The following is a 26,664-nucleotide window of genomic DNA, read 5'->3' as shown; positions in this document are numbered from 1 at the left end:
AGATAGAGAGATGGGGACTGACAGTATGCAAAGCACCCTGAATCTCAAGCTAAGCAGTGCAGATATCATCCTGAAAGCAATAAGGAGTTTTTAGAGCTTTATAAATAGAAGGGTGACCTAATCAGATTTGTATTTTAAGAAATCACTATGAATTCACAGTGAGCAATGGCCTGAAAAGGGTAAGAAGCCAATAAGGAAGCAATTACTTTGTTAGGTGAAAGAAAAATCTATCCTGTAGATCAGATCTCATTTGGTATAGGTTGATCTTGTAGTTTATTATCCAAACACAGGATACTTCTAAGAGTGGAAGGAAGCTCTCTTAATCATAAAGTTATAGATAGATACATTAGTTATAAAAAGACAGTGTCCCTGGCAAAGGGAGATATCTGGTTACCCTAGAAGTTGGTATCTGTAATCTAAGCTGCATATTCTCGAACTGTTTATTTGTGGTCAACAGATTTCAGTGCATTAGAAGGTAGTGTACTGCAGATGTATAGGCCAGCTAATTTTTCAGGAAAAAATTTCCATGGTCAGGAATTCAATTTCTTGGGAGTTTTTATCAAAATGCCTGCCTGCCTATGAATACAAAAGGAGAATGGGAATTGGCCCCAGTTAGATACAGCCAATTCCCACTACTTTAAAATAACATGTATTATAGCTATATAAGCTCACACAGAAAAAAAGGGTGGAAAGAATGTCCTCTAGAAATGATAAGTATATAAGAATATTATAAACTCTAAGGCACTACACAGAGGTTTTTAAATTTTTGTTGTTGTTTTTGTTTTTTAACTTCTTTTCTGAGTTTGTAGGTAAATTTTTAAATGGAACAGTTAGCTACCATCCATGGTACTGAATTCATACCTACATTACAACCCCATCCACCAGGGCTCATTCTAGTACAATGAAATAATGGTTATACACACTGGGGCCTGTAAGGGGATAAGGTGGGCAGAGGGAAGTATCAGAAAAGATGGTGAATGCATGTTGGGCTTAATACCTAGGTGATGGGTTGATAGGTGCAGTAAACAACTATGGCACACGTTTACCCATGTAACAAACCTGCACATCCTGCACATGTACCCCAGAACTAAAAATAATTTGTTAAGAAGATCTGAGAGAAAAAATAATGGTTGTGAAAAACACTTTGAAAATATAATCATACTAAACAAATGTGAGATTGCAGCATTATACTATTATTTTCTTAAATGACTTTCCTTTAACTGCACACCTTCCTATTTTCTATTCCCATATGTGTTATTTAACTAGTCAATAGTATCTTGAGTTTATTTTGAGGTTACTATATTATATCCTCCATTAATTTTGTTATAAAAAATAACTATGCAAGAATGGTCTGATCAGTAATTTCTCATTCCAGTACAACAAAGAGATTATTGTCATCAACACAGCAGTGGCCTGTTCAAGTAATTCAAAAAATGGAATATTTGATTTGCCAATAACCCCTGGAGAAGAACTGGAAGTCATTGACACCACTGAGCAAAATCTAGTGATATGTCGTAATTCTAAAGGCAAATGTAAGTTTATTTGCTTATCTTTCACAACATTTCAATCACTGTTTTTTAAAAAAACCTTAAAGCATTTTCTCTATACCTTTCAAATTAACAGTGATTTTTGTTTCTATAGATGGATATGTGCTCATTGAACATCTAGATTTCAAGTAAGTGGTTCGATTTTATACTTTACATCATGAGTTCTTAATACCCTGTTGTATACATTTGTCTGAAGAGACTACCGAATCTGTTGAAATTCAGGAAGTTTAAAAAATTAGACATGCAGTACCCTATTCTATAAGGATTACATTGGAAGAGATTTTATTATTGTGTCTCCTGAGTATGCCATCTAACTTCTCTACACAGCTTTATAAACATTTTAAAGAAACACAAACATATTAAACTAGATCAGAAATTCCCTAGAAATCTCTCACTCACTGTTTCATTGTCCTATATTTTAAAACGTTTGCATGCTTTTCTTTTTTCTCAGGCATCAAAGTTGGTCACCTTAGAAGATCAAGATCAAATGCTATGGTCTGCACAAGGGAGAACTAGTCCTAAGATCTTAGTCCTGCCTTACATCAGTTTCAGTTTACATGTCTAAATTCTGAGATGGTGGAATCTGTGGAAACTTTGGTTCAGAACTCAAAAGAGAAAAATAAAAACAAATCCTCAACATTTAGATGTTGGTTTTACTCCTAAAAGGTTATCTTTCAATGTCTATTTCAGTATCTACTTCACTGCCAGTTCAAGAGAATGTGAAACAGTATGTGTTAGCATTTGAGCACTTATTTAATGAGCCATATCCAAAGTTAGAAATCATGCCTTATGGCACCTAGTCAGTTGTGCAGATGGTTAGTTTGCTTCTAATATTAGTACACGAGTGTTTGTAATTTCTAGATGTTGTGCATTCAAATTTGGAATAATTTAATTCTGAAGAGTAAATAGCGTAATGAAGTGCTTTTAAATACTCAAGTTTAAGGTATAATCTTAAAGTAATTATGGCTCAGTCTTAAAAAAAAAATCAAGGTATACATGTCCTTTTACTTTATCACAAAAATTAACTGATATGAATACTGTTCCACATTGGTTTCTTTTGGGAATAGTTTGCTGAAGAATAATTTATTCCTAAGCTTACCCATCATTTTAAGAAGGATCCAAATATACTTAACAAAATAATACATATGCTATATTACTTTAAAACATCTTTTTGTTCACAATAAGAACAATTGGCATTATTTTGTCTATGCTCAAATACCTGTTCAAATAATAGCATTCTTATGTACTTTCATTTATACGGAATTAAATAAAAATTTAAAGCTGAACTGTAATGTTTATTTTTTTTTAAAGAGGTAAACTGCATGTTAATAAGAGAAATAAATTCCACATACACATTTAACCGTTTCAAATGTTTAAGTGGCTTTTTTGGCACTGAAAAACTGAAGAATTTCACTCAGTTCTTCAAGCAGAATGATTCTGGCCTTCACAAGCATGATGGAATGTGTTTCCATGGCCTTGTTCTTTATACTGAGGCCATTTTTTTAAAGCTTCTACATTCTTTTTTCTTTTTTTCATGTTCCAAATGACATTTGCCAATAAAGGCCAAGCTTATTCTAAAAGACAAGAATAAAAGGTATTCAAAAAGTTCAGAGTTTAGAGAAGGGAACACAGAGATTATTACAAATAACATAATTAAGATATGAATGGAACAGCTAAAGGATTAAAAAACATTTTACAGAGAAGGTAAACTGAAGCTTGACCTTTAAATATGTTTATTTATTAGACAAGGCATAGAGATGAAAGACCCATGCTCTGTCTGGTGATTATGAAAAAATTCAAAGTAAATGGAGTGTGAGATGTCTGGTGGAAAATGGCAAGAGCTGTTTGGAATGAAGTAAGGTGGGGCTAGAATGTGACAGACTTCACTTGTACTGTTTCCTCTAGAGAGTAAGGAGCCAGTTTAGGGTTACGCAATAGGAAAATGGCATATTTGGAGGATGGTAAGAAAATGCCAGATATTTGGGAGATGCGAAGCAATCAGCCATATGGATAATGGAGGACAGACTAATTGTTTTTGCAATATTTTAGGCAAAATGGCATTACACCTTAAGACAGCAGCAATAGAAGAAATATATGGGATAGAAGCCCCGTTAGAGGTATTACACAGGTAAAACAGAATGTCTTAGTGACTAATTAGATGTAGCGGTGAGAGAGGAGAATTAGGGAATGGCTTTGAGATTTCTTTTCTGGGAGATGAAATTAAGCCTGGTACTAAATTTTGGAAATATCTTTCTGCTGGGACCAGAGACCAAACTCGATGTTTGGGGCCCCAAACTAAATTTACTACCCAGTAAGAGGCCACTGCAGCCCTCTCCTGCTCTCCAAGACAATCACTGTTAGAGTAGGCATTATAAAAGACAAGGCAAGAAGAGTAAATGACTATGTTGAGCAGATATCTTCCATGCAATAATCCTGTCCAACAGAGAATCATATACCACATATCACTCTTGCCACTTCACCAAGCCATGAAGCATTTTAAATCTTGGAGTAACAATGGGACTAAATTTGAACTCAGATAGGTTTGTCCCCTGCACTTTCCACCTCATTACATGGCCCCTTGTTCTAATTCGACTCAGCTCTTTGCATCTCAATTTCCTCATTATTAAAATAGGGCTAGGCTGGGCACAGTCACTCATGCCTGTAATCCCAGCACTTTGGGAGGCCGAGGCAGGCAGATGACTTGAGGTCAGAAGTTCGAGACCAGGTTGGCTGATATGGTGAAACCCTGTGTCTAATAAAAACACAACAATTAGCCAGGAGTGCTGATGCATGCCTGTAATTTCAGCTACTCAGGAGGCTGAGACAGGAGAATCACTTGAACCTGGGAAATGGAGGTTGCAGTGAGCTGAGATCACGCTACTGCACTCCAGACTATGGGACAGAGTGAGACTCCACCTAAAAATAAATAATAAAAAAATAAAACAGGGCTAATAACTCTCATCTTGTCTACTTCACAGGGTAGTTGTTATGCTATAATGTAATAATATAAAAGTGGTCTAAAATCCTTAATACACACTACTATGTAAGTGGTATCATTTGTGTACCTGGCTTTTACTGAAGTTGAAAGATGCTGAAAACAAAAATACATTTTTAAACTTCAAATGATAAGTCTTGAAAGAATGACTGGTATGTAATTTTTGTGTGTGTAGACAGAAAAAATGTTCAGTGTTAAAAGCCTATTAAACAGTATATATTATTTTTAAGTATAAACTATTTGGTGTAATATAAACTAGTACTTTATTATTATTTGATATGGTATAGGTTTTTAGAAAAAAATGATTGTTTTTCTATCCTTTTTATTCATACTTAATGCAATTATGTTTGTTTCACTAATATCAGCCACATTTCCTCCATTCTTTGAATCAAAGCATCAAAACTATACTTCTCACATTATTAATCTGCAAGAATGTAAACACCATAACTAAGACTTCCGTGACATTCTAAGCAGATGTCATCTGTCTCCTAGAAACCCTAGCTGAGTGTAAAGCTTCAATAGAAAGACTAAGTTTATATTTTATTTTCAATTTTGTATAAAAACATAGTGAACATAATGGGATCATCAGAAAAAAGATAACATAATAAAACACTTTACTGTAACAGACGCTAACACTGGCCTACCCATAAACTCATTTATATATTGGCCAGGCCCTCTAGCAACCTTAAGATGTCCCAAGACCTCCCTTCCCACTTCTGAGTTCGTCTCTGATATACTCACTCTTCTTCCAAAATGGCGTAGCAAACTTCTTGACCAGGCCCTCTCCTGCAAATCTTCAAAACTTTTAAAAGGTATATTCTAGGGGGGAAGAAATGGAAGAGGAAAAATATGAACATATAATAACAAAACTAAGAAGTGGCTACCTCTTCTTATGGGTGACATTTTTCTCATATTCTTCCCATATCCTTCACTTTTCAAATTTCTTATAGAAAGCATCTATTACCTATGCAATTTAGGAAATAGAAAATATTTTCACTAATAAAAACAAATCCATTCTTTTCCTTAAAAAAGTTTAGAAAAAGTGGATTGAAATCTTTACCTTTGTATCCTGATTTTAATATGCTTGCATTTTTCTTTTTCATGAGGAGTATGTTTTTCAAAAAGCATATAATCCAGGTGGGCCCAGTTTAATCACATGAGCCCTTAAAATTTGAAAAGGAAGGTGGTAAAGTCAGTCTCAGCATGTCAGAAACATGTAGTTGAAGAGAAGGAAGGAGAGCTCCAAAGCATAAGCCCCTTGCTGCTGGTTTTGAAGAAGAAGGGAGCCATGGGCCAAGGAAGAACGATGGCCTCTAGAAGATTTAAATGACTCCTAACCAACAACCAAAAAGGCAACAAGGACATCAGTTCTCCAGCAGCATGGAATGAAATTCTGCCAACAACAATGCACCTGGAAACAGATTCTCCTCCAGAGCCCAGCCCCATTGATACTTTGGTTTTCAGCCTGTGTGACTTGAGGTAGAAATTTTCAGTGAGCCCGCTGGATTTCTAACTTACAGAATAAGATAATTTGTATTTTGTTAAGTTGGTAGTAATTTGTTACAGCAACAATAGAAAACTCATGCAATAGCTCAAGTTAAAACTAGAAAGTACAAGATGACAAAAACGAACAAAGATGGTGTGAAATCACCAATGAGTCATAGGCAATCTTTTCCACTAACAACTTTCTTGTAACTATTAGTTGGTGTGCAGAATATCAGCATAATGACGGAGCAGAAACAAAAGTAGCTTTCAAATTAACCAGAAACTTTAATTTGATTTTGTGAAAAAAGCTTATAAGCACTCAGGCTGCTTCTCTGTGTTACCTAGGAGTTTCATACAGTGCAAACATTAATTAGGGAGAATCTGTAACTGTGAAGTGCTGTGTAATTCAGGAAGACATCTTTTCCATATGGTTACTAGAAGACAAATCCTTCCCACATCATGTAACACTCACAAAAAGTATGTAACAAACAAAACTGAAACTTGAAACTGAGTTATTTGAACACACTAGCACTGAAAGTCTATTTTTTTCCCTGAAACCAATTATAAAAAGTGGTCCCAATTTTAACAATTAAATTTTTTTTCAATAAATATGTAATGAAGTACTCCAATGGGTCAATGGATTTTTTTTCAAAGGTAGGCTAAGAATGAATTAATGCAGGATGTTTTTGAAAAAAGGAAGATGTTATATCTTATATTATGATTGTCATGACACAACCTAATGGCTGTTAACTTTCAGTTTTATTTGTTGCACTCAAAATCCACTGTATATTTAAGCATATATGACAAAGAATACAACCATTCTTCCTAAAACAATAAAGATATTATCCTTAGAGTTCACAGTTCTATAACAACTTTACATTAACTGTTCAAAACATTGTACAACCACAGATAATTGTGAACAGTCTTGAGAGCTGTATTTTGGTACATTAAGGCAACTTCAGCCAACACTTGAAGAGATTCTGAATATTGTTACAACAAAGGACAAGTTTGATATTTGAATATTTGAGGTTTCAAGAAATAATAAATGTAACTTATGAACACAATTTGTGAAACTGTGATCTTATCTAAAAATCAAGATACTCATCCTATCAGTATCAAAGATACTTTTTCTTTTTTTAAAAAAAGGAATTTACATTGAATGTGGGGATATAAACCCTGTATTTAAACAAGGGCTTTCAAACAGTTTCTCACACACATCTGTGAGGTAGGTTATTATCTATACTTTTAAATGGAAAAACTAAATGAGGTTATGTGATTTGCTGCTGCTTCAGCAGCCAAAGGAAGAAGCAGATTCCAAGTTAGACTTTGTTCTTGGCTCTGAGTTGTTTCCTTGACAAACTTTTTAAAGGGTTAAAATGTAAAAACTGCTGTTCATTGCATTAATTTTTAAAGCATGAGAAGGCAGCCAAATGTCCAAGGTGACTTATAAAGTCAATCAACGTAAAAAAAAGTAGAAAAATACATTTAGCGAACAACCTCTGATAGCGATAGTGTGAAGTTTGGCCAAGGGAACTCAATTGGACAGATGCAAACATGATCATTTGTAGGAGGCAGATCTAAGGAGAACTGAGAGGGATTAAAAAAAATAAAATATAGTTTGAACAAGATTTTATTACTCTTCCTATAATTTAAGGGAGAAGGCACGATTTAGTGTTTGGTTTTGTTTTTATTAGAACAGTGAATCCATTTCTTTTCCACTTTAGGAAAATGTTATGTGTCTAGAAAAATGGTCATTTTTGGTAGCAAAACTTATTTTAAAAAATGTGTAACTGAAAAATGCACGTTTAAATTAGAAAAAAAAAAAACTAACAATGCAATTCTCCTTGGCTAGAATATTTTTGTTCCTCTTTGAGATTTTAAATCAACACTAAGTAGCAACCACCCCCACCCACCTGCCTCAAAAAAGGTTACACTGTATGCACTGTAAGAACCTTGTCAAAATTCTATGTATTATTCAAAAAAGTTTTCATGCTTGATATTCTCCAAATTCAAAACTCTTTCATTTTTCCAGAATGTGCTACTCTAGGATTTAATTACACTTTAAATGTAATTGCAGTTTGCCTACCCTGCTTGTCCAAACAATCATGAGCTACTTCCATAAAATCTAAACTACTTTAGATATAAACCATTTTTACCAAAAGTCACATACACAGTCACAACTGGAAACTGGCATTGCTATGCAACACTGGCAGTAAACATTAACATTAGCTTGCAAAATTAATACAGGCCTACAGTCTGATAACTCTCCTAGACCCAGCCTGATTCTTATCAGGCTATGGCTGAAGAAGTTTAATTAAAACTCAATCCAGTCTAGACTGTGAGACCTGTTCTTCATGCTATTACTGTTCAGTGACATCAAATGCATCACAATTATATGTGGAAAGGCTAGTAAGGATGCCAGCAACTTGCTTAAATGAAGTTTTTATAATTTTTAAAGCTCAAACTTAAGTACATTTCAAAGTTTTGTAAGGTTTGGGAGAAACTCTGTCAAGCTAATAATAATTAGGTGTTTGTAAATTAGAACTATACTCTATGAAAATATATCATCTACTATAAATACAAAATGAAAAATTATCGATCTGCATATGAAATTTAGATAAGCCGAATTCAGGTAATAGTCAAAAACTATAAAAATTTAGGTCAGGGACTAGGACTAGTTTCCCCCCCCCCCCCAGACAAAGTCTTGTGCTGTCGCCCAAGCTGGCATGCAGTGGCACCATCTTGGTTATTGCAACCTCTGCGTCCCAGGTTCAAGAGATTCCTGTGCCTCAGCCTCCCAAGTAGCTGGGATTATACATGGCCTGCCACCACACTGGCTAATTTTTGTATTTTTAATAGAAATGAGGTTTCACCATCTTGGCCATGCTGGTCTCGAACTCTTGACTCAGGTGATCCACCTGAGGATCCCAAAGTGCTGGGATTATAGGCATGAGCCACTGCACCTGGCCTAGTTTTCTTTTCTTAAAAATGATTGTGCTATGAGAATTACATAAAATTATAAGAAGAATCATGTCTTAAAGTTTCTTCAGTATTTTAAGCACCCTCAATAACTTAGCAATATTTACAAAAACCAATATGCTAACAAATACTTCAGATAATTACATCTCGTTAGTACAGTCAACTGGTTCAAATAATTAAACTAAGAACTATTTATTTAAGACTACTTTATGCCACTCTAAGACTTGAAAGCAATACATCTGTGTTTATTTTTATTACTCAACCACTCTGATGTTTTATTAATTCAAGACTGTTCTTCCCCAGAGGAAAGGTGGTTTCCTATAAAGAGCAATTGATCACTGCTGAATGCCTGCATGGCGTTAAAGCTCTATGAACAGCTTTCTGGTCCTGCTTCCTCATCTGGAAATGGCAAAAATGCTTTTCCTGGTTACCTCACAAAGTTATTATAATAGTAGTAAACAATATGGAGGGTCTCTAGATCGAAAAATCACTATAAAAAATATATGGAACACTTTCATTACTCCAAATTTGTAATGCTTTGCTTCATGCCAAATGGACATGATGTTTCACCATGTTTGGTTTTCTGGATGATTTTTGCTATTTGCATTCCTCTGGCAGCTGTATTTAGAAAAATATTCAAGTATATACCTTTGATATGCCTTACCAAATCAAAACAGAAACATTCACACTAGTATAAAAACTCTAAATATATAAAAAGTGAACACTAACACAATCATATGAAAAAGCAGAAAATAACTTTAAAGCTCAAAAGTACCTTAAAGTGTTAAAATCTACCTCTCCCATTTTAGGAGTTATAAAAATGAGGCCAAACATAGGATGTGTCTTACCAACAGATTGCACATATCCCTCATCCAGAGTTTTTAATAGAGTCTTTGAGAACTAGTATTAAAATAAATTACATTCCCTATTTAAAAAGCCACAGGGTGACACAGGAGAACCAAGTAAATAAATGCCAGATTGAAAAAATTGGGGACTTTAAAAACAAATAAAAACAGACAAAATTGTGAACATGTCTAGCAATTAGATACTGAGATTTTACAACCATTAATAGGATGTAAATTATTAACCAGTGAACAAAGTGGTATCTGTGGCAGGCATGTTCCAGGTGTTTACATTTTATAAATGGAAGGTGAAGCACCTACATTAACTCAGTACACTGTACATTATTAGATGCTACAGATAAATCCAAATCGATCAAAAATCTGTAATAGTTATTTATGATTATTTTCTAAACTATGTCTCATTTAACAGTAAAAATCAATTTGTATTCCCTGAGTACAAACTGGCTAGGGAATAAGAAAAAGCAAACCCAGAATTATAAAACTGTCCTGAAAAACGCATTTGCAGAAAATGGAGAACTGTTTGTGCTACATATAGCCAATACCCTGACATAGAAATATAATTATTTCTGATTAATTTAGACTCCTGGATTCTCTTTACAGATACCTAGTATCAAGGAATGTAAACACTAGAGATTACAAAAGTGTCTCTTAAAAGGTTTGTTAATCAAAACCAAAACCCAACTTGCAAATGGTTTGCCTACTTCCCTCTCTGTATACAGTATTCAGTCTGAGAAGGTATCTACCTATTTCTATATTGAAACACAACAGGAATTAGATCTTCATATGGTATCATAAAGCATTTAGAAAATGTTCACTGACTACACATTTTAAAAGAATCAGTGACTTTTTAAAAGTAAGAATAAGTGACTTCTTTTAAAAGTAAGAATCAGAATTTATCATCCATAGAGGCATAAGCGTGAGTCACTAGTCTCTTAGACTTTTTTAACAAGTAATCTTGTTTCAGGCTTTTCAGTCACTCATCCATAAGAATAAAGTTGCACTCAAAAAATAACACAAGCTGATTAAGAAAACCAAGATGTCATGCAACAAGCTGCAGACATAAAAATTCTATTTAGTCCAGCATTCACTCCTGATGAAACTGTCTACAAGTTAAAACAAAATGACTCTAATTTTCAGTCAGATTCTTCCCAACAACTGATAAAAGGAAGTGCTAACTTAATTATTAACTACCTTAATTATGGCATTCTGGGACAATACTTTCCTAAAAATGCATTGGATATTAAGCTTTTTTAAATGAAAAATTTGACAAAGCAAACTTCAACAAAGTTACATCGTTTTCTTATTTTCACAGAAAGACCTGTCAGTCTTTAATGCTTACATCCATTGTCACCTTCGATGGGAAAACTGAATGCAACAATTTTCAAACTTAGTCCATGCGGTCATTTTTTCTGTGGAGCATCTCACAGGATATACTTTGGGAAATGCAGTTCTCGAAGCACATGGAGTCCATTTCCATGATATAACTAAGGCCTTATCTGTAACCTAATAATAGCAGCTCTCCTCCAGAGTCTTAACTGGAGGAAATTATTCTTAGCCCACATCTACTTACCACATCCATAGTTTACAAGACTGAAATATGGAAATTCGGGGTTAACAACTGATTCTTTCCCTTTATCTGCCCACAAGCAACAAAAAGCCTGCTGTAACAATGTTCTACCTTATTGTGCTGGACTATGTCTTCCGAAATATTCTCTAAAAACCAACCACCTAGATTCATGAAATAGCTGTTTTAAAAGGATGCACATAAAAGAACCCAAGCTGTGACCATTAGTTCTAAAATTCAGTAAATTATCAAACTACAGCTGTTCATAAATACTGGCAAGATTTAGAAAACAGTAAATAAATTAACACTCAAAAAACATGGCAATCATCCATATAAGGTAATTTTGATATGAACAAATTTTTAATATCTTATCTATTAGACCAATGGAGCTAAAACACCACTAGATTCCTTCTGCCTTCAAAACTTTTGTGTATTTTGTCATTAGGGTTAAGCTGATTAGTTTGTTTTTTTCTAAGTTAATTCCATTCATAACCAGGCAAATATTATGAGGTGGCCCTGTTTTTCCCAAAAGAGGTATGTACCCATTTGGAGAACCCAAAACTATCCCATATCTATAATGCACATCAGACTAACACAGCAGGACTGCTTTTCCCTATACAAATAATCACTTAATTACCCTTTGGTGCCACAAGATGGCAATCTTTCAATAATTAAACCTTAAACTATCTCAAATGGCAACCCGCCCTCTTTCCCAAATTGGTGAACCATTCTCTTATTTTGATATTAAGAAGCTGAACTAATAAGGTATTTAACATCAGTTTTTAAAAGATCTGCAAAGTCATATGATGTGAAACAATACAAATTCCTGATTCAAAGAATGTTTAAAGACAGACCCGCCTGTCTTCCACTAACATGGAAGAAACTTGGTCTAACATTGTCATTTGCCTCTTGGTACATACATTATTTTTGGCAAAGAGAAATCTTTCCAGGTAATGTCATTTTTCTGTTTTCAAGAGCTTAGTGTTTTTAGGGTAATTCAGGTAAATAAGACAGTTAAAATAACAAATGAATAAATACAAATTAGATAAATCACACATAATTTAAAAACACTTTAAACAAAACATAATCAATAAACTATTATCTGCACAAAGCAAAAAAAAAAAAAAAACTGGTTTTTGCTTAAAAGCACTGGTGTGTGAATATATATATATATATATATATATATATATATATATATACATATATATATATACTTATTTAAGAGATAATTTTTTTTTTCTTGATGTTCAAAGCTTCCCTGCCCTATCAGGTTCAACAGTGAAGGTCACAGCCTATCAAGCTTTGGAAGTGTACAAAAGCCCTTAGGTCCAGAACAGTGTTTTCAAACTTGAAACTAGAAAAAATTCAAAAGCTGTATCATTCAACCACTGAGGATCACACAATAGACAAAGATAGCAGTGACTAGGATAGGTGGAGTGAAGGGAGTGGCTTCCAATGAAGAATTAGCATTGTGAGGTGCGCTAGGACCCTAACACCTGACACACAAAATGAAGATCAAAGATAAGAATTCTCATTTAAAGAACTGTTGATCCTTTAACTATTTTATCACTGTTGGTGAAATGCAAAAATAATAGAGTCATAAAGAATTTGAGAAAGGTAGGTTTTGAAGGCATTTTTTAAACGATGTAAGTTTACGTAGAAGACAAAAATTGTTGCAATTCCAGATGTTTCAATACCAATTTGAAACTTGAAGGCTCTTAAGATAAACATATTATTCAGGGAAATCACAAGATAAAACCCTGAGTTAGTTAGAGCTGTTTTTAAGGAATCTGAAAATTGTGTTTACCTGTTACATGACCCCAGTCTTCTTGCTGAATATACTAGGCAGTATTTGTAAAAATACTGTCAGAAGTTGGCTTCTGAAATCTTGAGGGCGGGTTTTTAAGATTTCAACATTTAAATAATATCTTACTAGCGGTTCTTTTACTTTTTAATCATCTTTTGTTAAAAAAAAAATGGGGGGATAAACACAGCAGAAAGCCTACTGAAATTTAGGAAGAAAACTGGACTTATCTACACTAAACAGTAAAACAAGGAGGTGTTGCCAAACCACCCTTACATCGAGATGGTTCGCCAGTGTGGTGTGTTAATCATCTGTAATGAACTCATTATTGGAAATTTAAAATCCTCATCAATATTAACCTATTAAAGATACTGCCTATGTGAATTTATCATAGTCACAATAAAATTACAGATTTCTACAAGTAAATAAGATGTCAGATATTTTGTTTTCAGTAACTTCAATAGCATTGTGTGTCCCCTGGAAATAATTCATGTGTCTCAATTAGTATTGCAGCAGATGTTATCCAAAAGTAAGAAAAAAATTTAAAGAATATATCTGATTTTCACAGAGCAATAACAGAAAGAAACTAGAGACAGATCATCAGCGGGCTAAAGTAGTGATCAGACTGGCACACATTTCAAAAAAATCCATGGTGTGACTGCCCAGACGAGGTGAAACCGAAGACAATGTGCTTCCGGTCAAAGAGCCAGTGAGAGAGCCAGAAAGTGAATGGCTCTCTGCAGTTGTGGAATCAAAACTTGATCTTGGTCTGTGTAAGCCAGCAGCAGAACAGGAACGTTGAGGTGTTGAGGAACCAGACCTCTGCTCCACTACTTCATCTGAAATAGGACAAAGAAGAGCAATTTATATTAAAAGCATAATTGCCCAAACCCTACCTATGAAATTACAATATTCAGAATATTAAGTAAACACATCTGAATGAGGGCAACTTAATACTGAATATGTCATGTTTCACTGTTTTAGGAGCACAGTCCTCTTCCTTCCAACAATCTTAACAAACATCACTACCAATCACAACACTAGCACAGAGTCAAAATGTGGTCCCTAAGTCCTTCTCAAATTGGAGTATTTGTCATTGATATTATCTCTGCATGTGAAGTGTATTCTTGACAACTTATCTTCTTCTAGCATATCAACAAAAAAAATCATTAAGGTGAAAATAAAAGTTACCATGATACACTGCCTTGGGAAGACAGGGTGCAAAGTGAGAGAAATCCTGTTAAAACTGCAGATTCTATGATTCCCAGGACCAGTCTCCAGAAACTCTGATGTAATAGGTCTGGAGTCATTCCCAAGAATTTGCAATTTAATAGCAACAACATGTAATTTCAATGGAAGAGGTCTGGGATACATATAAACACTACCATACATAGTTGATGGTAGCTCAAGAGTAAAATTTAAATGCTGTGTTTAAAACAACTTCCCTAACTCTAAACTCAGTTCCATTCTTGTTCCATCTATCACCTGACCCTTGGTTTATTCGGGCTTTCTCCCACTTGGGCCTCTGAAATGAATAATCACATTTGGTTTACTCAGGTTTAATCCTCAGCACACACTAAGTTCTTGGATGTGACAATTTTCCCTGACGCCTTTGGCTCCTTGATTGCCATGGGTACCTATTTCCAACCTAAATCCCAATAGAGACCTATTTCGTCACCCTGGCCACCCAGGATGAGGAAAGGTGATGAAAGGGAAAGTTTAGACATTACAATACTAACTAATAAAACATGAATGGAGAAACCTGACGAAGCCCTGACAAGTCAGTTCATTTAAAAGGTAAAGCCTGCCTCTCTGTTGTTCCTTACTTGTGCTCCTCGGCCAACACTTCAAATGATTCTTTTATGCCATGGACATACTTCTTGTGCAAAGATTCCAGGTAAGGGGTATTCAACATGTCTTCCATCCTTTTCATGTCACTTACATTTTGGTTAAGTCTAGATTACTTAAAAACCAGTGCAGGACCTACCCACCGGATGTCTTCGAGACGATTTTAACATCTGGTCAACTAGTGCCAAATTTTATCTTCTCAGAGCTCATGCATGCATAGCTTCCTTACCATCAATGCTTTTAAAGTCCAAAAGATAGCTCCTGTTATCAACCAGGTAAAGTTGTAAGCTCATTTTCACATAATTGCCAGTCACTGGATTTTTTCTTCTTACACGAAGATGGTATGCATTCACTACCTAAAGTGAAAAATCATTTAAAAATAATAAACTAAAAAATATCTCCCTTTTCATTGCAAAAAATGGCAAAACAAGCAATTAGTATGTGTGAGGTAGGAAAGGAATATCTGAATAATTTTTTATATTACTGGTAATTTAGCATTTATTTAACCCCCACTAGTAGTACCATATGGCAATTAAGATTTAAAGGAAAAACTACTTGAATAAATTTGGGGTACTGAAAAAAAAAAGAGAAATATAAAGGAAACAAAGAGAACCCACAGATTACATGAAGTCTAGCCTTCACTCTAGATACACATCAACTCTAAAATATTGAATATAATTTGGTTGCCCAGTCTCTGCTTAAACATGTTCATAGATGATTATGGAGCAGAAAGAACAAAGAGAACCAAGCACAGTGGCTGATGCCTGTAATCCCAGCACTTTGGAAGGCCAAGGTGGGTAGATTGCCTGAGCCCAGGAGCTTGAGACCAGCCTAGGCAACTTGGTGAAACTCTGTCTCTACAAAAACATAAGAAGAAAAAAAAATCAGCCAAATGTGGTGGCGGGCGCCTCTAGTCCCAGCTACTAGGGAGGCTGAGGTGGGAGAATCACTTTACCCTGGGTTGCAGTGAGTCAAGATGGCGCCACTGCACTCCAGCCTGGGTGACAGAGTGAGACTCTGTCTCAAAAAAATAAATAAATAAATAAAACGAAAAAAAAACCACTGCATCGAATATTCTGGATTTTCAAAACATCTGTGATACTAGTTTCAAAAATGTTTCAGTACAGAATTTCAAAGATGTTAACATCTCTTTTTAAATTAACTAAAGACTGCTTCAAAACAAAGAGATCCGTTTTTTATATAATTTTAAGAAAATATTCATGTACAATTAATAAAATGAAAATGATTAATTTATTTGAACATGTCAAATCTATATTTACATGGTAAGTTGGAACATTTTTCTTCTTCCTTTATAATCCTCAAGAAAACAAGAGTGAAAGGCATATGTGAAATGGAAAAATGTTCCTCCCCACACACATATTCAAACAGAACTAGAATGAAATCGAGCACTAATTTTTAAGAAAAGCAAAACTGTGGGCCGAGAGTAAGGAAAATGTACTATAAGCATTAAAAGCACTAGCCAAAGAAGACAGAATATCACAACTTAAAGTGTTTATTGACTGAATAAATATGTGTGATGGTATAATTTGTATTGACTAGTAGCTATTACAGCCACCTGCCTCTGTCCCCTAAAAAAGAAAAAAACCTCCCTAAAAAAGGAGGAAGTAAAAACAAACTATCTTTGAAGCCACTCATGATTTTCCATCGCTATGATGCATGCTGAAACCAGTAAGCTATTTTCTCAGATGATTTCTAGAAGATTACTTTTTTTCTTGACCAAGAACACTATTCTATAATTCGAAATATGTTGGTTTCTGGTATCAACTGGTTTTTATCCTTATAGAGATTATTTTTTGTTTGTTTTTAATGTGCATGGTATATTACTAGAAAAAAACTGTGCTTAGTACTCAACTCAGCAGTTCAGAGCAGCTTATCATATAGAAAAATGGCTTCTACAAATGATCCTAATACATTATAATTTCCTACCTTCCATTCAAAATCCAGTTGCTTCATAGCTCGGTAAACTTCAGCCATAATGTCATATGGTTTGCTCTGACTTCGGATTCCAAGATGCCACTTGGCTTTTTTCACAGCTAACGATTTGGGCTTAGTTGTATTCAGTGCATCCAATGGACATCTTGCTTTGGGGCTGTCTGCTATAAGAGGTGGCATCCTTTCTGGATGAGGTTTCAGGCCTGGAGGAATATGCATGGCACTATCATCCATAAAAGAACCAGATGGAGGACTAGAGGCGAGGTAGAACTCACTGGCTTGGTTCATTATTCTCCGATTGTCAATGATAAGATGATAAGCCACTGCAAGCTGGTCTTGAGGGTCACCACTATATAAACTGTTCATTACTTCTGATTCTGTACACTCAAATTTTTCACACACTTCTTTCACAGCCTCATCATCAATGACATTAGCATCATAGGAAGGGTCTTCAGGAAATAAGTAACTGGGCAAATCTTGTTTAAACCATTCATGCTCTCTAGGAAAAACACAATACACTATTGTAAGACATGCTTTGGCAAGTCCAAATAATTTAGACATTGGGCAATACAACATAATAGAATCAAAAGATCTGGTCTCTAGACCTAGCTCTGCCACTTACTAGCTATGTGACACTGAGCAAATTAATTACCCACTATCCTTGAAGAACTATGGTTAAAAAGACTTGAGCATTTGGCTGAAATTCTCTCAAAAATGAAAAAAGCAAGCCCATCACTTTAAGGAAAACAACCAGCAATATTTTTTGCCAATGACAAAATTCAAGCTTTCAAGCAAAACTAAAATTTTGTATTATTTGTATGAGTTTAACAGCTTCCCAATACTTAATGATAAAGTTGGTGTTAATAATAATAAATATGTTTTTCTTTTCCAACCACTTATCTGAGATCATATCTTCTTTATATACTTCAACTTATATGAAATAATGCAACAGATTGAATGAAGAAGGTATGAGAACCTAGCTGTCTTTGATATAAAATAATGTCTCGTCTCACAATTTTTTTTTGTTTGGGAAGGTATGGTTATTTTTCATGAAAGATGTATTATTTAACATAGTGGCTTTATAGTTATTTTTTAATGAATTAAATGTTCTCTTAATTTCTCAGTTTTAATTGTAATATAGTAAATATTTATAAATATAACCTACATTAAAATAAATCCCTCTTGAGGTCCTCAGTAATTTTTCAGAGTTATAGGATTCTAAAATCAAAAAGTTTGAGAACTGCTTTCCTAAGCCATATTTTCTCATACTTCTGGGGCTTTGTGCTTGATGTTACTATTGTTATCCTAGAATGCCAAACCCTTTTCATCTAACACAAACTAATTCTTCAAGATTATTGCTACCTGGTAGAACTGGGCTTCCCCTAAGATAAGTGCAAATGAAAATGAAGATAAGTCAAATTTTGACTGAATGTCTTCTACTCACTGACTAATTTATTTATAAATATTTACTGAGGAAATACCATGGACAAAAAGAAACACTCTTCCTCACAAAGATTATATTTTAGCTGAATAGAGATTAAACAAATATACATAGAAATACAGTTACAAATAAGCAAATCCTGAGATAAATATTGCAGGAGAAATTGCATAGAGTAAAATGAGAATGTTTAATTTAGAATGAGAAGTGGGTGATCAGGGAAGCCACTCTGAGTAATATTTAAGCAGACAATAGAATGATCAGAAGTCAGCTATGCAAATAGTTGGGGAACAGATATTCCCAGCAAAAGAAACATTATGTGCAAAAACCATGAGACAAAAAAGAGTTGTGCTGTGCTCTAGGAACTGGAATGAGCTCAACATCATGAAAGCAGAATGAGTTGAGATGGAGTGCTATATGATATCAGATACTTCTAAGAATTGGACGCTATAAAAAGGAAATCTCATAATTTGAACTGGGGGTTGATGAAAATCATTGAAGGATTTTAAAGAGATGGGGTAACATAACCTAATTATCATTCTGTAAAGATCATTTTGTTTGTGGTATAAAAACTGAACTGAAAAGATAAAAATGATGATGATGATGATGATGATGATGATGATGATGATGATGATGCTAGTTGCAATAGTCCAAGTGAGAAATGATGGTGTGTCAGACCCTGAGGATATGTACAAAGATAAAACTTCTACAGCTACTAGATTTTTCTATCACAACACATTCTTATAGTTATTGATTTTTTTCTTAATCTTGCCCACTAACTGAGAGCTTCTTGAAATAGTGACCACACCTTATTTAGCTCTACCCCACTACCTAGTATAGAGTAAATGCTCAATAAATGCTGAATAAATATATGAATAGACAAAGTATGAACACAAAAATTCATTCATGTGTTTATTTGCTATATAATAATATTAAGCACCTATTAATGTTTAGCAATAAAAATAACTGAGATAGATCTTTTCTAATTTTTTTGGTTTTTTTGAGAGAGAGTTTCACTCTGCTGCCCAGGCTGGAGTGCAGTGCTGTGATCTCGGCTCACTGCAACCTCCGCCTGCCCCCCAGGTTCAAGTGATTCTCCTGCCTCAACCTCCCAAGTACATGGGATTACAAGTGTGCACCACCACACCCAGATACAAAAGAAGCAACAAAAGACAAAAAAATTATGTTACTTGTCTAATATTTTAAAAATGACAAATAGAGAAGTTAAACACTTTCAAAATAAACTGGAAAAATCTATTATTTCATAAAGCAAAATACCAGCAAAAAGAGTCAAAGTCAACTTTTTCAGAACCCTGGAAATGAACTAAAGGCTTGCAACAATCTGAAGACTGTCTATTCAAGAAAAATGGATGAATTTCAGTAAGAAAGGTGATATTCGTGGCTTTTTAAGTTGTCCTGTGTCCATTTCCCTTTGTCCAGTTCCATGGCAGCCTTGAAAACCAACAGCCTCATAATCACAGAACTGAGAAAACCAGGAGCTTAACAACCACTGGGGCATTGGGGTGGGGAAAACAGAGGAGCAGAATAGTATATAGCTGCCCCAAACTGAGAGAACTGTCAGAGAGAGTTCTGTCTGACAGAATGCCATGAGAGAACTGTCATTATTTTACTTACCTAGCAGTTCTCTGGAAACCTCCCACTCACAAGCCTGGTTTTTACATGACCTGACTCAGAGCTTACTCTCACAAACAGCCTTCTCCCCAGGGCATTTGTTTAAAAAAAAAAAAAAAAATCAATGGCAACTGTCTAACATCCTAACATACCTGAAGCAGCAGTGAAAGTTGGGTAAATGAAAAGCTGACCAAGACACTTAAAAGGAAAAATTAGGAAACACAAGTTCCAGAGAGGTCTTTGGAAAGTTCTGATGTATTTCTGGGACTCAGAAAGGCCAGAAACAAATGCAGGGTTGTGTGTTTGCCTGAGGAAAAACTGAAAGGGCCCTAATTTGTCTTCACTGGTGGATTTTGAGGCTCTGCACAAGCAGGAAATGAAGGCTAAGGCAGAGTTACAAACTGCCTGTCGGAGCACTGAGGATATACCCCAACATGCACACAGAGCCCATCAGCAAAGGATGGGAAACTTACTAGATCAGGGTATTTAAGAAAATTTTTGTATAATCAATAGCTGATCATTAAGCTAACCAAAGAGAGATTTCGGTAGCCATATAAAAGAAAAGAATACAGATTTTGCAGAATCAGATCAGGAAATCACCAAACAAACAGGAGCAGCAACAACAACATATGACAATTATAAACTCTAGGTATATACCCAAGAGAAATAAAAGCATAACCATATAAATTCTGTGTGTAAATGTTCAGGGCAACAGTAGTCATAAAAGCCACAAATTGGAAAAAAATCAATCTTCATCAACTAATGAACAAAATGTAGTATATTCATACAGTGGAATATTTTTCAAGCAAAAAAATATGAAGTACTAATACATCTACAGTAGGAAAGTACTTTAAAAACATTATGCTAAATGACAGAAGCCAGATACAAAAGGCCACATACAGTTTGAGTCCATTTATATGTAATGTCCAGAACAGGCATAAAGACAGAAAGTAGATTAGTGGTTGCTAGGGAGGAAGGGGAAATGGGGAGTGACTATTACTGTGTATAGTTTCTTTCAGGGATGATAAAAAGGTTCTGGAATTAGATGGCTGTAAAGATTGTGAAACATTGTGAATATACTAAAAGCCAGTGAATTATACACTCTAATGGGATAAATTTATAATATGTGAATTATATTTTTAAAATTAATTTTAAAAAATAAGGAAACATCTAAATTTTGATTTCTAAGTCATTAATTTAGTCAAATGACCATAATTTCTTATAACAACTACCAATTTTAAAAGCTTTTTATTTTCAGGAGTCAGTTTCTGAACTAACTCTACAAAGTGATCAGTGACTAGAATGTTTATGGAAGTTCATCTGAGACAAAAGCAATTCACTTCACATGGGCTATTATACAGGCATCAGAAATTATGTATTTCTATCACTACTAGCTGAAATGTGAAATTGATATATGATTTAAGGTTAGATTATAAAGACTATCAAATTTTAGAAACCCCATGATATGCCCAAATTTCTTTAAGTACAGCTAAAAGGTTAATAGCTAACACTATGTTCTAGACATTGTTCTAAAAGCTTCAATTATATCAAGTTGAATATTTGCATTTTCTGATATTCATTTTTAGACTACTTAAATGGCACTTTGACATGGTTCAATCTACGACTGCCTTCCCCCAAATTCTAATGTATGTGGGAAGTAACTAAAGTGCACATAGCTAAGAAACAGAAGCACTGGGATTCGTGCTCAGTTGAACTTCAGACCTCTCATTTTAACTATAATAACATTAATACTATTACTAAGTTAAGGTACCTAGGGGACACAAAGATGTGTTTTCTGTGAGGACAATATCTATCTTGTTTACCACTATATTCCCAGCACCTAGCACAAGACCTTGCACAGAGCAGATGTGAAATATTGATTGAATGAATTAAAGCAAAAATGGTTAAATAAGCAAATAAATATAGAGATATATTTTCCAACCTCCAATGGCTATCTTACAAGAAAATAATAGATGTACAAAATAATATTAAGACAGTAAGTATATAGTAGCATAAGATGTAAATAAAATGATAGATTAACAGAAGAACAGATGTCATAGAATTGATACAATTTGAAATTGTGGAAATAGCACAGGTTTTGAATTCAGTTTAAGTTCCAAGTTGAGCCCCAGTTATGCTCCTAATTAGCTGTGCAATTTTCAACAAACACAGATTTACTCAACATTTAATATGTGCTAGACTTTGTGCATTTTGCTATGAATTAATAATTGGTCCCTAATTTAAAGTAATTTATAATTTAATAGGGGCAAACAGATACATAAATCATGACATAACCCTTCTGGGATTCAATTTCATGGTTTGTAAAATGATTTATAGCTACCTATGAAAAATCAATGCAATAACATAGTCAAGCCATATAGCAAAATGCTTGCTATTTTGTAATTTTTCAATAATTAGTAACTATTTTCCTTACTGAACTCTATTTTATCAAATCAAAAATTCCCAACATTGGCCAGGTGTGGTGGCTCATGTCTGTAATCCTAGCACTTTGGGAGGGCAAGATGGGAAAACTGCTTGAGGCTGGGAGTTCAAGACCTGCTAAACATTGCAAGACCCCAGCTCTTAAAAAAATAAAAAAATTAAAAAATAAAAAGAATCCCAAAACATTAAAAAACTGAATATAGATAAGTAGAAAGAGATGAAAACTATAGATTCAAGTTATCATATTAAAGTACAGAGATGAATGATAGTTTCATGCCATCTACCTATGTGCAAATTAACTTTTACCAGTAAACATATGACATTTTTCTTAGTCTATAAATATACAAACATCTGTTTTAAAGTAACAAATCAGTGTTATTACCACCTGACTTTTAAAATAATTTTTTGTTTGTTTTTTTGAGACAGAGTCTGTCTCTGTCACCCAGGCTAGAGTGCAATGGCACAGTCTTGGCTCACTGCAACCTCCATCTCCAGGGTTCAAGCGATTCTACTGCCTCAGCCTCCTGACTAGCTGGGACTACAGGCCTGTGCCACCACACCTGGCCAACTTTTTGTACTTTTGCTAGAGAAGGGGTTTCACTATGTTAGCCAGGATAGTCTCGATCTCTTGACCCCATGATTTGCCCACTTCGACCTCCCAAAGTGCTGGGATTAAAGGTGTAAGCCACCAAGCTGGCAAAAAAATTTTTTTTAATATAGATGGGCTCTCACTATGTTAACCAGGCTTGTCTTGAACTCCTGGGCTCAAGTGATCCTCCCATCTCAGCCTTGCAAAGTGTTGGGATTACAGAGGTGAGCCACTGCACCCAACCTATTACTATTCTAAATGTATATGCTGATACAAGCAGCTGCAAATACATCAGCATGTCTAATTTTCTTAAAAAATAGTCAATTAAGAGAACAATATATGCTAAAGAACTATAAACACAAAGGGCTTTATTTCCTCCTAAGTTCATTTTTATAATTAAATCTGATGGCTAATTTACACTTTTATATTTTTGCACATGAGGTTTGGAACACTGAAGAAAGGCTGGGAAAAGGAAATGATACATAAATGCAAAAGGAATCATCAGTCCTTGCTTGCAAGAAATCAGCAGCAGTCACATAAACAGCTACCTCAGCCATCATTTAAATATTCCAAAGGTTGGCTGGGCACTGTGATTCACGCCTGTAATCCCAGCACTTTGGGAGGCTAAGGCAGGCAGATCACAAGGTTAGGAGTTTGATACCAGCCTGGCCAACACAGTGAAACCCTGTGTCTACTAAAAATACAAAAAATTAGCTGGTTGTGGTGGTGGGTGCTTATAATCCCAGCTACTCAGGAGGCTGAGGCAGAAGAATTGCTTGAACCCAGGAGGTGGAGGCTGCAGTGAGCCAAGACTGTGCCATTGCACTCCAGCCCAGGCAACAGTGCAAGACTCCATCTCAAAAAAAAAAAGAAAAGAAAGAAATTCCAAAGATCAGAGGTCTCAAAAGAGTCTTTTCTGGGACTGGGTGCAGTAATTCCAGCACCTTGGGAGGGCAAGATGGGTGGATCGCTTGAGCCCAGGAGTTAAAGACCAGTCTGGGAAACATGGCAAAACTCCATTTCTACTAAAAATACAAAAAATAATTAGTTGGGTGTGGTGGCTTTCACCTATAGTCTCAGCTACTCAGGAGGCTGAAATGGGAGGTTCATCTCAGCCTGGAAGGTTGAGGCTACAGTGAGCTGTGATCACACCACTGCACTCCAGGCTGGGTGACAGAGACCCTGCCTCAAAAAAAAAAAAAAAAAAAAAAAAGTCTTTGCTGGCTAATGAAGAGAAGAGGAAGAGTTCTGAAAAGATGTCAAAAGAATGTGTTTGTAAACAAACATGGATGAAATCTTAGGTAAGAACAAAAAACTTCTAAGAAACATGCCTTGATAAGATAAGCAGAATGCAAGGAATCATCTTGCTACTATACAAAGGTATGTGATATACAAAGGTCATATTCATAGGTGCATTAGCAATGGCACTTTCCAAAGTTTCTCACGTGATACAAGCGCCTTCACAGTAAGCCTAGTAGCAGCTATTGAAATCAAAAACTTAGCAAAACATTTTATGCTCTACGTTTTTAACCATATGTAAAATACATAAATCTCACTCTATTTCTCCATTTGAAATTTTTTCAGACACTTTCTAAACATACCATATTTCCAGGCCTTTTAGCATTATATAAGTAAAGATGAATAAGACACACTCTTTACCCTAATATCATAATTTAAGAAAGAAAAAAAGACACACTGAGAAACAACTAGATACAGGATGTGAATTAAATAAGAAAAGCATGAACAAAATGTTGACAAAATAGAAATAAAAGCACCTGTGGAATGTTAATGAATGAATGGAAGTCTATCAGGTCAAAAAAGAAAACAGAAAAGGGATCAAGGCAAAGAGAATAATATAAACAAAGATATGAAGACATAAAATCTATGTTAGGTTTAAGAAACAAGGACAAGTTCAATATGGCTGAAGCACTGGTACTTCCCCTTCTCTTCATTGGCTAGGGGTGAGGTGGCGAGGGCAGGAAATGAGACTTTAGGAGAATCATGCAATTAACATCATTACTATTCTTATGAGAAAATATACGTAACAGAAACAAAAATAAGAATCACCTTATGTCTTTGATAGTTGCTCGTTTCAGTGGGTCAACCTGAAGCATATGCATCAGGAGAGTGGCAACAGAACGATTGAGATATTCTGGGATATAAAAGACACCACCTCGGATCTTCTTAAATAACGTAGGTACATGTTCATCATCAAATGGGAGGGTGCCACAAAGAAGAGCATACAAGATAACACCACAGCTCCAGATATCAACTTCAGGACCCGCATACAATCTAAGAAAAAAGATGACAGCACAAACCTAAAATGCAAGTATCAGTATTTCTCTCTACATGTATCCTACTTCTATATATAGGTAGTCTACCTTCAGTACATATTTATTTCCAAGGTCTTTACTGAAGTCCATGGCCACTCCCCAATATTCAACGGTTGCTCCTCAAAGAGAATAATTAGGCTAGCCAATTACTATTCAAGTCTGCCAAGTGAATAGGGTATTTTTATTTGTCACGAATTCATTTAACTGAAAACATACTAATTAAAAAATGAAACACTTTCTGTGGTTGATTTTTGAGGGAAACAAAAGTAGATGACCATAAACTTGAAAAAATACTATAGTGTATAGGTTAAATCTTTTTCTTAAAGAACTATTACAAGAAAATATACATATAATAGAATTTTTAGCCCTGGCACACCTTTAAAGAATATTTAAGGCCAGTCACTGTAGCTCACACCTGTAATTCTAGCACTTTGGGAGGCTGAGGTGGGTGGATTGCTTGAGAATAGGAGTTTGAGGCCAGCCTGGGCAACACGGTGAAATCCTATTCTTACTTAAAATACAAAATGTAGCCAGGGATGGTGGTGAACACTTGTAGTTCCAGCTACTTAGGAGGCTGAGGTGGGAGGATCACCTGAGCCCAGGAGGCGGTACAGTGAGATAAGATTGTGTCACTGCACTCTAGCCTGGGTGAGAAAGATGCCGTCTCCAAAAAAAAAAAAAAAATTTTTTTTAAACATTGAAGTACTATATTAGTACTATGTAGACAGTATTTATCCTGTATCACATTATCCTGCATATTTAGCACTTTCACTCTCAGCACTTCCTAGCTCATATGACTAAAATTAGCTTTGATCCAGATAACCTATGCTTATAGTGTTATTCCTTTTTTTCCTCTTACAGCATTACAATTCCCATGACAGCATATTATCAAACTCAAACCTGGGTTTGAGGTAACAAAATAAATCTCTAACAAAGTAAATCTCTATTCCAATAAAAAGGATATAATGTTTACATAAAAATGGCAATTGTTTACATCATTTGCTGTATTGTTCAAACTCTTTGCAATGAACTGAATGCTTACAGCCTCCCCAAATTCAAGTGTTGAAATCCTAACCCCCAAGGAGATAGTATTAGGAGGTGGGAACTTTAGAGGTATGATTAGGTCACTAGCGCAGAGTTCTCATGAATGGGATTAGTGTTCTTGTAAGAGCAACCCCAGAGAGATCCCCCC

General features: G+C 35.0%; 2 protein-coding genes across 6 annotated transcripts in view; one reads left to right on the top strand and one right to left on the bottom strand.

The window, feature by feature from the left end:
- FYB2 (FYN binding protein 2) overlaps positions 1–4,813 on the top strand; it is a 109,280-nt gene extending 104,467 nt beyond the window's left edge. For 2 of the 4 annotated variants that reach the window (XM_074380878.1, XM_074380877.1), the window contains 3 exons: positions 1,376–1,532; positions 1,642–1,675; positions 1,999–4,813. In XM_074380878.1, the coding sequence (XP_074236979.1) occupies positions 1,376–1,532; positions 1,642–1,675; positions 1,999–2,020 (213 nt within the window). In that variant the 3' untranslated portion in view covers positions 2,021–4,813. Of the gene's footprint in view, positions 1–1,375; positions 1,533–1,641; positions 1,676–1,998 lie in introns of those variants that run through there. The other 2 variants (XM_003921511.3, XR_012512420.1) reach the window with 2 other exon arrangements.
- A 1,479-nt stretch (positions 4,814–6,292) lies between these two features.
- The window catches only part of PRKAA2 (protein kinase AMP-activated catalytic subunit alpha 2), a 71,273-nt gene continuing 50,901 nt past the window's right edge, over positions 6,293–26,664 (bottom strand). For both annotated transcript variants that reach the window (XM_039473639.2, XM_074380882.1), the window contains exons 6-9: positions 25,207–25,431; positions 17,033–17,537; positions 15,315–15,441; positions 6,293–14,076 (exon numbers count right to left, since the gene is read on the bottom strand). In XM_039473639.2, the coding sequence (XP_039329573.1) occupies positions 13,838–14,076; positions 15,315–15,441; positions 17,033–17,537; positions 25,207–25,431 (1,096 nt within the window). In that variant the 3' untranslated portion in view covers positions 6,293–13,837. The remainder of the gene's footprint in view (positions 14,077–15,314; positions 15,442–17,032; positions 17,538–25,206; positions 25,432–26,664) is intronic.

The sequence above is a fragment of the Saimiri boliviensis genome, chromosome 11 (genome assembly GCF_048565385.1).
Source record: "Saimiri boliviensis isolate mSaiBol1 chromosome 11, mSaiBol1.pri, whole genome shotgun sequence".
NCBI classification, from domain to species: domain Eukaryota; kingdom Metazoa; phylum Chordata; class Mammalia; order Primates; family Cebidae; genus Saimiri; species Saimiri boliviensis.
The sequence above is the reverse complement of the archived record's forward strand: the minus strand, read 5'-3'. Positions and strand labels throughout refer to the sequence as shown.